Source organism: Ictidomys tridecemlineatus, chromosome 9 (assembly GCF_052094955.1).
Source record: "Ictidomys tridecemlineatus isolate mIctTri1 chromosome 9, mIctTri1.hap1, whole genome shotgun sequence".
Lineage (NCBI taxonomy): Eukaryota > Metazoa > Chordata > Mammalia > Rodentia > Sciuridae > Ictidomys > Ictidomys tridecemlineatus.
In genome coordinates, this window is record NC_135485.1 from 118,413,866 (window position 1) to 118,426,479 (window position 12,614).

A 12,614-nucleotide genomic window follows, 5' to 3' on the forward strand; every position below is an offset into this window, starting at 1 on the left:
TTAGAGGAAAAAAGCTCAGAAATTTTGACAAAAATTTTCATAATAAAAGAGTTAATATTTTAATGGAATCTTGGAAATCTTCAGTGAATAAAGTTGATAAAGAAATATAATTTACCCAGAGAACTATAAACAACCCAACAGCATTTATTATAATGTGCCCTTCACTCACTTATAAAATTTTTGCAAAAGAAGATTTCCCTAATTTAATTCAGATTTTTATTTTCTGAAGTAGCATGTGTTCTGCAGATTAAGTAAGTTTATTGACTTTTTTTTTTTTTTTTTTTTTTTTTACAGGATGAAGAGGAGAAAGAAAACACATTATCTGAAAACACAATTTACCGCAACACCAACTGGAATAATCAAGAATCAACTGCTATTTCTCAGCCTTCTCAAAATTTTCTGGGCTTAAGGAAGTTTGAACATTTACAAAATGTTACTGGAAGAGATTATGAGAGGATCCCAGATCTGCACAAATCAGCACCAGCTTGTCATAATGTCACAGTACAATAACCCCAGCACTTTTGAGGCTTGACATGAAACAGAAATGCTCCACACTTCTTGAGTCAGCAGATTGAATCTTATAAGACCTCAGGCAGGGATTGCACAGGAGTAAATTCTTGCTCATTTAAGCTTCCATAATTTCATACAGGAATTTTTATTTGCATACATAATTTCTCTCATCCCCCAATACAGTATTTCAACCAAGGGTATCCTTGGATTTCTGTTTAGCACATGCTTATTATTTTCTTGATACTTTCCAATGATAAATAAATTTTGTGACTACAATTCAATGATAAGAAATATACCTCAGAAATTGTATTTGTGTAATCAAGGTTTAAAAGAGGGGAAAAATATAATTTTAGAATTTTCTCCCTGTTAAGAGCAGTTACAATCATTTCTGTTCCTAAATGCTTTACGAACAAGACTACAATATGTAGGATGATCTATTTAATAAATAAAATCTAAGATAATCTGTTTCTAAAAGGAGGAACTGAACTTTGTTTCTCAAACAATCTTTTAAATAAAGCTTTTCAAATTAGATTTCATTTATATTTTCTCAATTTCTCTAAGTAAATTCATTTACTACATTTTAAAAGGGATTCGTATTCAGTGTAGGCAACAGTTTTATAAAACACAATATTTTCTCCAACATCTCCATCTGCTGGCTTACAGAAAAAGTAGATTTTCATTTTCTGGTTTTTTAAATTTAATATTTTTATAATTTACTTTGTTTTATGGAATTAATAATTAACTATAAAATTGTTAAATTATTAACTAATCTAAAAGCTATTTGTCAAATTCATTTATCAAGATTCAGAAGATTTTGAAGAGTAAATCCAACATTTAATATCTTTAATCCCCCAAATCCTATGGGATCAAATACTCATGTTTATCACCATTACAGACAGTTTTTTTTTTTTACTTTTCCTAATTAGTATAGCACCAAAATTTACTAAAATTATTTAGAATTTAAAAATACGTAGTATTTTCCTAAAATCTGCTGTTGATTCTATTAGTTAACCATGTGGTATGTAGACAAACACTAGTATCAAATTTATTATTTTCTCAAAAATTCATATTTTTATTACTGTAATAAGTTACTTACATTTAAGAACTACTAGAATGCCTTTACACAAACTAAAGTTCTTAAACCCTTCAGCTGCCAATACACACTAAAGATATTGAAACCTCTGAAGCATTATAAACTATTAGAACACAGGAAAAAGTTCAGAAAAACTGAGTTACCAAGGGAAAAACATTCATTTATTCTCGATAACTAGAATAAATGTTTATTGAGTGAATGAATAAATTCTTGAGGCCCATCAGTGGCTTTAGCTTCTGTTAGTCTCAAGTTTCTTTCTGATTATAGGCTTTGTATTTTCTCATAATGAAGGTTTTGAAAAACCCTCAGGGGGTTAAAAAAATTGTATTGTATGTAGTCAAGATGAAAGGGAAAGAGAAAAGGAAAGAAGGAGGAAGGAGAAAGAAAGAAAGAAAAGGAAATCAGTCTTTATTTCCTCAGGTGTCCACAGAATGAAGTAAGACTGAACAGGTACATTCCGATCTCACTATTGACTAAAAAAGGATATACAGGAGACCAGTGGAATGCACTTAGTCATTTTACCCAGTTCAGAACAGAATGATTTCAATTCATTTGCATATGCTTAACCCACCCATTCAAAAGATCTTCTTGGATGTTTAACTTAATGTCAAAGTCAAAAATTCCAAAGAAAGTTCCTTCATCCCAGTAATGAAATTAAATCAGTGAACAAATAATCTTATTTCTGTTAAAATTCTATCACGAAAGTATAAAATCCCACTTTCTTAATATATAAATCTAACCCAGTGGGATTTTTATGGCTTAACTAAAATGAAGAACAATCTCCCCAATTATAAGCATTGAATGACAATACCCATTATTTAACAATGGAATTACAGCACAATTTCTTAGGTTTTTTGGTGGAAATGAGGAAAAGATGCTTTGGTCTTAACTCTCAAAGTAACTGATACTGTAAATTCCACTTTATATAAGAAAAATTATGGGTTCCCCAACTTTAAAAAGGCAAGAAAACAAAAGAAAGGCATTGGAGAAAAAGCTTGAGGAGGAATTAAGTAATCAAGACTCATGTTGGTAAATTTGACTTTGGAGATCCCTTGACTAATGACTTTGTGCTTATACTTTACATAATCATCTCTCCCTCACTTTCACTCTCTGAGAATAGAGAAACTAATATTTTCTATTGTCCTTAGCACCAAAAAAGGAGGAAAAAAACATCCCATTCCATAGATTTTGAAATTCTTAAATGAATAAAGAAACTGAGTCACATATGTGAAGTGGTTAACTCAACAAGTCAATGTCAACTCCAGAAAATTCTGTCCCATGGGGCTCTTTTCTGTAATAGTGCTCTGCTAGTTCTCTGTAGCAATCTGTAAAATTACTTATAACATGGGAAGTGTAAGTGCTGAGATTCTGAATTTTCATGTTCTTTAAATACATTCAGTTCCTCCAAATAATTTCAGCGTTCTAGGATAATAATCCATGAAGGGTTAAGTTTAGGATCTGAAGATATGTACTTTTTTAAAAATTTCAGTTTCACTTTCTGAGAAAAACAGAAAGTCTGGGCAAAATGAAGATTTGATCATTTATTACATGAATATGTTCATTCTGTGAAAAATCATGGAGTTGTATGCGTGTAACATTTGTACATATTCTTTCCATATATTTTATTTCAGTAAGACCTGTAAAAGTTAAACATGTTTGCAAACATATATGAATATACATTCATACACACACACACACACACACACACACACACACTAAGGTCAAGGAACTAAACCTATCATAAGGTAAACCATAATGTTTTCTCTTTACAAAGTCCCAACAGTAATTCAACATGGGTTGGAATCAAAGAATATTCATTTTGTTTAATGGACATAACTATTATTTTCTCAGAATGCTCTCTTCACTATTTTCTCCAATGAATGAACTTCTCAGTTGCTGACTATTTTCAAAATTTATAAGTGTCCACACTAAAATCCACTTCCTCCCAATAACGGTAGTCTTCCCTTAGGATTCTTTACTTTTCAAAGTATTGTCACACTAGTATACAATTACACAGTTGCATATTGAACTTATAATTTAGGAAAAATGGAAACTTCATGATACCAAACCAATAGTCTAGTTCTGGCAGGTAAATAGGTCAAGCAAGAAAGCCTTTAAAATTTAAAGCAGGGATTGTGTGTGTGTGTGTGTGTGTGTGTGTGTGTGTGTGTGTGTGTGTGTGTGTGTCTGGGTCTGGTATGACTACAATTTTCTGATACATTCTTCTATGACATTTTTTGAAGCCGCAAATCCACTTTGTCTGAGAGAGAGAGAGTGGGAGAGAGAGAGAGACAGATCGTTCTCCTGTAACATCAGCATTTGAAGAAAACAGCATTGAAACCTTAAATCGGTCCCTCAAGAACAATTGGATTCTGGTCATCTAATATGACACAATAATGCCCCTGTTCTATCACTCAAAGGAAATTATTCAGTTCTTCATTCACCCGGGTGACAGCGGTCGCAAAATGAGTTGATGATGTTCCTGATATTATAATCAAGCCAAACCATCGAATGCATGATTAAAGCTTAATAAGAGGAAGTGGAATGACAACCAGTTGTTTGTCTAATGTGGGATCGCTGCAGTGGGGCTTTTCCTGTGGTAATTTTCGCTAGCTCCTTTACACTGTAGCCAAAGTGGGAAGTAAGGCATCTGCAAATCTCCCCCAAAACATTACCTACGAAATAAGAACTGCGAACATCGCGGCAGGAAAGGATCGCCCCAGCCCAGCCGGCAGGAAATGATGGCAGCTCTGGGAACCCGGCAGGAAGGCACAGTGGCGGCGGCTGCACTGCCCACGCCGGCGGGGGCGCGAATCCCGGGAAAGGGCCGCCAGCCTTTCCATTGAACCTTTCAGATACCTAATCGCTTGGTTTCTATGACTTTATTTGAAGCCTTGATGGAGCTTCCTCGCGAGCCCCCGAGCACTGAGCAGAGTGGAAGGACTAATATGGAGAACTGCAAAGACTAAAATGGCTGATCAGCGACTTCTTCAGATTTTAAAACTCGGCTGGATTCAACTGTTGTCCACCCCTTTTCCACTGACAGCCTTTGCCGGAGCCCGGCTACCCGGGAACAAAGCGCGCCCGGCAGGCGAGCAGACCGCGGCGCCCGGGGCGGAATCGCCCCCTTCGACTCTGGCAGGAGCTCGGTGGAGAAAGGGACCGTGCTCCCCACTGCCCCAGCCCACTTCCCTACCAGGGCTGGGCTGCGCCTGCCTGCGTGGGCCTCGCTTCCTGCTGCGCTGCGCCCCTCGATTGGGCGTTATGTAACAGCCCTGAGCCCAACTCCAGAACCATTCTAACAACTTGTCGGGAGGAAGAGAAGAGCCTGGGGCTCCCGGGGACCACAGGATGAGCCTGAGCTGAGGCTGCGGATCTAAGCCCCAAACACAGGCGTTCGCTGCAGCTGCCGGGCAGGCATCAGGGCTCTGGCAGTCCCTGGTGGGATCTGTCCAACAGCCCGACAGCGCGCCCTGGGGAACAGCGTGTTCTCTGTTGGCCAGGTGCCAATAGGCGCGCGGGGGAGGGGGCGGGGACAGCTTCTCTTAGCACTCGAGACTGGCGAGGACCCCCCTGAACCCAAGAAAGATGCCCCCAGTTCGAACCCCCACCAGACTCCCTAGTGCGCAAACTCTTCAATGCCTTTCGCGCCCCTGTTTATACCCCCAGCCAGCGGGGGTCTCTGAGATTACAGCCACCTTCTCTCTATGCCTTCACACGCACGCGCGTGTGCAGTCACTCACACCCACACACTGACACACAGAAACACACACACACACACACACACACACCATCCCACACTCTCATTGCTAGCTTTCCGCGTGCGGCACCAGAAAGGCATGAATATTCATTACTTACAAGCATTGGTGACTGCGAAACTGTTGGCTACCTCCAAATTGTCGATGTGGGGTGTCAGTCTGAACTCCGAAGTGGAAAACTGAACCATCCCTACCCGAAATGCACTGTATTCTTGATCGGCGCCCCTCGGAAACAGCCCCCCTGCAAAGAACAAACACCAAGCAAGAGAACCGTGTCAGTGCCCTGGAGGGAGAGGAGGGGAGCCCGCTAGCACCCAGAAGCCCAGAGTCTCTTATTCGCGCTAATAGGCCGAATAAACACATCTACAGAATCCGGGTCGAACGTCCAAAAGGTAGCCAAAGGGTCAAGACACTAATGAGAATCTTGAGGGCAAGGTAGGTGGCCAGAAACGTTCGCTTTTACTCATCATCACAAGCTTTGCATTCAGACCCCTAGAGAATGTGAGCAAACTGGGAGATGTCATTAAGGCAGAATTAGTAAAATTTGGGGGTCAGAAATGAGAAGACCTTTTCCTCTATTGTATCAAAGGCACAGTCGTTTCCCTTTGCTTCATCCTAAGAAAATCATGTATATTCTAGGTAGTATAAATCTGGAATGCAGTCAAGGTATGACATAAGTCTACATGACATGAATTAATTTGTCCACTGTGAACAAAGATTACCACCAAATTATGCACAATTCAAAAGCATAGCACAAAGGGTACCTACCTATCTGTATGCTGTTAGAAGAGACACCAAAAATCAGTCCCCATAAAACAGGAGAAAGGAGGACAGAAATATGCATAATCTTTTGCATTTCCAAGAAAAGTAGAGCATCCACAAAATACCCCCTCTTTTTTTTTTCCTTTTCCTCCTCTTCCTTCTTTGGCCGTTTTCCTCAGCAAATTAGATCCTTTGCATTTTGAGACAGCAGTTTAGCACCACGCTGCTAAAAACCTGAAGTGGAGGCAGAAGAATCCCTATTTCCCAGGTCCTGCTGGTGGCTTGTTGAAGCCCTGCGCCCTGTGCCCGCTCCCGAAGTCCGGAAGACTGGCTGAATGCAGTTTTCAGCGGAGCTGCCGCTGTAGTCCCAGTGTCTCGGAATATTCAGCACCCTCCCATGCACTCACACACACTCACCCTCTCTCGCGCTCTCTTCTCCCTCTCTCCTCTCTCTCACGCGCGCGCGCGCGCGCGCACTCACACACACACATACACACACACACATACACACACACGCACACACAAGCAAGTCACGGAGAGGAGCAGGCAGTCCTGGGCGCGCGTGCGCGACTCGCGGCAGGCCGCGGATTCGCGCGCACACCCCTCCCCCGCACGGTGCCCCACACCCCGCACAGCACTGGCAGCCTCGCGTGCGCGGTGCTGAGAAAGCGCTGCTCAGAGCCCCGGCAGCCGCTGTCCCTTGGAAAGACCTCTTCTCTCGGGAGCTATCGCGCCCACCGCGCGCTTCTGCCTTTCAGCACCGAGGACAGCGATTTCCTCCAGCCTGGAGCTAAGGTTGTGCCGCTGCTGCAGCTCTCAGAGATGCTCCAGCCTGGATCAAATGCAGCAAAGATGATTTCCGGCTGCTGTGCATGAGAAGTGGAATTGCAAATTATTGTTGGCGGTAGAGTGCTCTCTTACCAGGCCCTATTGGTTTACATTAAAATTTTTTTTTTATTTTTATCTTCCATCTCCTGTGAAAACCCACTTAGCAATACAGGAACGCTGCTATGAACCTCACTTGACTTAGTTGAAAAGCAAACAAGCAAATAAAATATTCATAGAAGTGTTCCAAAACTGAACTTTGGTTTCATGTGCTGTAGACAGGATCTAGGAAAAATCCAGAATTCTATTCTTAAAGGACAAAGTTGAGTAGGAGAATATTCAGGAGAGAGAATGTGTGAAGTGCTTTGCATGGAAACTCCGTCTATAGAGTACATTCCTTTGGGCTGTGATGCCGACTTGCCAAGCCACACTGCGTGCGTGGAAGGCTTTCACTGCCTTCACTGCAGACTCTCTTCGGCTATAGAGAGATAGACTTGGCTCCTTAGATGTCCTTTCTTTATACCGGATTAAAAACAAAGGAAAGGTTAATTGGGGGTGGGGGGAGAAGCTCAGCTGATCTAGAAAGGCCTCAGAGCTGCAGAATCTAATTTAGAGACTTAGTTACAAACTTGATACCACACCACATTTTGGCTCTTGGTTTCAAAACATCTTTTCCTAAAGGAAGTAAGTTACTTCGGCACGTAGTAGACTAGGGATACAAAGTTTGTAGAAAGGAAGTCAGTGGAGAGGAATGAAGACTATAATTATGCCTGTGGAATTCATGTCTGCACACTGATTGCCAAACCCATTCCTGAGAAGCTGCTCTGGCCATTTCCTCTGCTGCCTCAGAAATTCCTCACCAAATTTTATGACTTTTGTGATCAAACAAAGAAAGAGAAGAACAAGTAAAAGGAACTTTTTTTTATAGTAGCCAGGAGTTTGGGGACCACAACACTAATAAAGGAATTTACTAATATTTCCAAAATGCCTTAAGAGTTAGCCTATTATTTTACCTTCTTGTGCAGTTGTGATGTTAATATCACTCCTGCAACATCCTTATTGAATGTATTTACTGATACTTCCTCCCCTTTATCACCCTGGGACTCAATATCTCCATTTAAAAAATGAGAAGATGAGCAAAAGTTCTTTCTGACTTTCAAATCCTATGATTTCAAATCATGTCTTTCCTTTTAAATTGTCAATAAGGAGAAAACCTATAATCTATTACTAAATGTGTATACTCCAGGTTAAAATAGTTTCTAGTTTTATCACTAAGAATTTATTGAAGGCAGTTAATAAAATCTCTTCAGTATGTATAAGACCAGTCTTCTGAACCAAAAGGAATTAGCTTTTTAAAAAGCCAGTAAGGATAAAAATAGCAGCACACACATACACAAAATTGCAACATGAAAAATAATTTAATAAAAATACACATTTAACTAATGTGTATTTTTCTAATTTAAAAATGAACATCTAAAAGAATAGATAATGGGACATAGAAAAATTTAAATGACTCTTTAGTCATTTTCTTTCTTTCAATTTTTTCACAAAAATAATCCTCAATTTCATACAAAGTAATGCAAGTGAGCTTGGAGAGGGAGGGTAGCTTAAACAGGAAAAATGATGATTTTTAAAGTGTGGGTCGATGTAAATTGAATTTTTAAAGATAAGAATGTTTCAAAAACTATCTTCATCTTAACCTATTTCAAAGTCAAGAGCAGGCATGAATTCAAAATTGACTGAATTACATTCTATAAAAACAAGAATTTGCTGAATCATAGAACATTTTTCCTAGTAAATATGTAGGAGCTTAAGAAAGTAACACTGTCCACTGACTGATTATAATTCATATATGAGGTAGAAATAAAAATTTCAGCAAGTATTACCAGTAACTAAACTGCTATTCTATTAATCTACTCACAATGTGCTTATGTTTGCACCTTTCACACATTTGGGAAATTTCCTATAATATGGGCATAATTGTATCAATAATTCATGAAACTTTTCCAATTCACTATAATATTCAATAATTTATCTGTTTTCAAGTGCAGAATGCTGTCAATTTAATTATAATATATTTAAATCAATTGAAGTTAATGTTTCTATAAATAAATGAGAAATTTTTGGAATTTATTGTTCATATGTCCAGAGTTCTATTTTTAGCACTTAGAAACTTCTTTTTTCTAGATTATTTTGTCTTAAATTTATCAATAATAAAATCAATTTTGAAGATTACAACAGTTGAATAGAATAGTGTACTCTAAGAAACAGTTTGTTATTTTCTGCCCTCTGCTGTTCAATTTTGGCAATTATATAAAACTTAAATATTGTTTCTGATAAGTTACAGTAAAAGACAGAAGAAATAAAAAGTATTGGTCATCTGATCATTGACCTTTATGGTAGTTCGTTGAAGATTGTTGTTTCTGTGTATATTTAAAAATGTTTTTTTAGAAATGCTAAAAATAAGTGTTATATGCAAAATTATAATTTCTGCTTTATCTTTGTTTAGATATAGGAAAGAAGGATTTTCCTTTTACATTTTCTATGAAATACCTAAGAATTTAAAGTATGCTTACTCATTCTTTGCAGTTTTAAAGTCACATTCCATGATGAAAACTTTTACAGAAAAAAAAATGTCATTGTGTGTGGTGGGGGAGGATGGATGGTAATTTCGAACAGATAGGCACACAGAACTTTCAGCTGATGTTATTATCAAAATTGCATTTAAAATACCAGTGCTATAATTCCTCTGATAAAGTCTGATCAAAGTCAAGATCACCACCACCACCCTTCCTATTTACCCTCTGCAACTGTGAAAATGTGATTATCAGAAAGTGTTGGTTGCAATTAAAGTTAGAAAAGAATGAGCGTCCATTCTGCTTTCACCAGGAGATGGCAAAGGGAACAGTTCCTGCAGAAGGAAGCTTGTTTCAAATATGAGATCAAATAAAGAAAATGGGACTTTAATTACTCAGGACAATAAATAAAAAGGGACATACATTCTGAGGAGTTTCAGCCTTAACTAAAGTAAAGAATAATGCAAATATAAATATTCAGTTTGAGACATTATTGATTATATTTTATTTTTGTTGCAAAATTTTAAATTATTGATTCAGTAAGGTCAATTTCATGACCTCAGAGTTTGTATCTAAAGCCAGGCTTTTGGATGTATTTGTCTGTATGTATGCATTTTTTAAATAAAGTTCAAAAATGGGAAAAAGTAGAGTTTTCATTTTAGGTTTAAAACATTTGACAATATGAATTTTAATTAATGTTATCCCTAAAGTTATCTATCCTGTACCAGAAATATTTACTGGAATATAAAATATTTCAATTTACTAATCCATTCAGCAAACATTACTTAAGGAAATACAAAATTCTAACTGTTGCATTTGACATGGTGGATAAAATTATGGACACAACAGATAATGTCTTCATGAAATTCCCATACTTCAGGTAAATGCACAATTAAGATTGTGTGATAGGACAGTAAGAAACCAGAAAAAAATGGGCAAATTATTTAGGTAATTTAATAATGGAAATTGAACATCTTTTATGCCAATTATATCATGGAGCTCACTAGAAAAGAAAGTTTATTGAAGGCTGACACCTGACCTAAGTCAAAAACAGTTTAGCTAGATAAAGAATTGAGATTTTAGCAGAGAGCACTTCATTAGAAATGCAACATCAGCAAATGCTGTGTGCAGTGTTTATAGAGGGAAAAAGTCACAGGAATAAACAAGATCAAGACCATGGTTAAAAAAAAAAATGTGTGTACACTATCTTTTAGGAAAAAAGAATTATCTCGAAGGTGATAAGATAACTTTTACCAATGAATTTGTATATGTTGGAGGTAAAGGAGAAAAAGTCAAAGCCATGTTCCAGGATAAGAGACTGAGTGCCCCAAAAGATGATGGTCTCATTCTGTTGAGTGCAAGTTGATAGGTTCAGTTTTGAACACATGAGGTTTACAAAGATAGTGGATTGTGACCACTCAATCTACTGTGTTAACACCTGAAACTGATTCTAAGACTCAGGGGAAAGACAAGTTAATTTTGAGACTCATCAGTCCCTGGTGTTTCATGAAACAGTTATTATTTCTTGAAAAAATCAATTATAGAAAAAATTAGAAAATGCAAAATTCACAAGAGATGACATGTTTGTACATTTGAAATCCTGCTTTGATTTAATACTATTAAATATGCAATCATTTCCACTTTTAAAAGTATATCCCAGGCACTTTTGAGAAGTATGTCCTTGAGTATAGGCACCCTAAGTAGTTCCCCACTTCATATCTTAAGAAGCAATCAAAATACTAAATCCTTTTCAATTGTTAGGATTTTTCTAGTATTTAAAAAAAAAGGTGTTACATGAAACAGAATATAAGATTTACTCCTTGTATTACTGATGCTTTCTAAAATATTCAACATAAATTCACAATTTTTATTACATATTATCAATTTACATGATATTTTAATTAAATTATATAACCAAAACATCAAATTCTACTGCCATAGAAGGGTTTTTTTTCCTTATTTGTTTGTTTACAAATATATTTAACTCTCATTCAATGGATAACAGTAAAAATTAGATCATGATGTTGGTCAAAAATATACAGTGGGTTTCCACTGGTGTTTTCCATAAAATTTAAGAGTAAAAAGGGGGAGTGATTAAAAAATGAAATAAATAGCATAAAAGTACTTGCAATAGTAGCCAAATTTTACATGATTTAAGATTTAGATTGTAAATCACCAAGAAATGACATCAGCAAAATGGTAGACTAGGAAGCCCTGGACTTTTCTTCCCTCCACTGACTAAACAATATGCAGATCAATTTTTCTTAGAAATCCAAAAACTATTTGAGAGTCTCCTGTACCCCCACGTAAATGCAAAAACACCCACACTGAAATCCTTGGAAAATTTTTGGACACTTTCTCACCATAGTCTCTGTTCATGGCACAGCACCAAATGATTTGAAGGAATGTTCCAGCTCCAACTTCTCCCTGGGGAGAGAAATTGGACCACACCTCTAATGCTTCAACTTTTCCAGGTGCTGCTCAGGGGACTGACTGGCTTTTGTGCTGGAGTGCTGACAGGACCTAGCATGCAATAGACTCCCTGAAGCTATCTCAAACAAAGATGATGGTCTAAACTAGTGTGGAAACTCCACACAGCTTATCCTGCCTGCTCAGTGCAAGGTAAGTGCAAGAAAGCCCACAGCTCCCAGAGATTTTCCCTGGGGGACAAGAGTTCCCTTAGCCCTGGTGATGAAATGATCATCCAACACTCCAATACCTTCAGTCTTTTTTTTCTCTCCTGTTTTAGTGAACACATAGGAGATCCTAGACATTGGTGGGTTACTAGGAACAAACGCAGTATAGTGCTCTTACACAAAGGATCTCTGACCAGGCCAACTGGAGAAGATTTTCTGTACAAGGTCAGTGAGTCCTAGGAGAAATTATAACCTATTTCTAATGCATAGATACCAATTTAAAGGGTCAAGCAAAATGAAGATAAAAAAGAAGACATGATTTAATTAAAGAAATAACATGAAATTAGAGAATCTGGCCTTAATGAAATGAAGATACATAAATTATCTGACAGAGGATTCAAAATAACTCTCATAAAAATGTTCAATATGCTCATAAGAAATATGATCAATTTGA

At 37.5% G+C, this 12,614-nt stretch overlaps 1 protein-coding gene across 12 annotated transcripts in view; it reads right to left on the reverse strand.

The window, feature by feature from the left end:
* Window positions 1-6,674, reverse strand: part of Gria2 (glutamate ionotropic receptor AMPA type subunit 2) — a 139,642-nt gene extending 132,968 nt beyond the window's left edge. For 4 of the 12 annotated variants that reach the window (XM_078021959.1, XM_078021963.1, XM_078021958.1 and 1 more), the window contains exons 1-2: window positions 6,130-6,673; window positions 5,462-5,602 (exon numbers count right to left, since the gene is read on the reverse strand). In XM_078021959.1, coding sequence (XP_077878085.1) covers window positions 5,462-5,602; window positions 6,130-6,217 — 229 coding nt within the window. In that variant the 5' untranslated portion in view covers window positions 6,218-6,673. Of the gene's footprint in view, window positions 1-5,461; window positions 5,603-6,129 lie in introns of all 12 variants that reach the window. The other 8 variants (XR_005737304.2, XM_021730277.3, XM_078021965.1 and 5 more) reach the window with 5 other exon arrangements.
* Window positions 6,675-12,614: the final 5,940 nt, after the last annotated feature.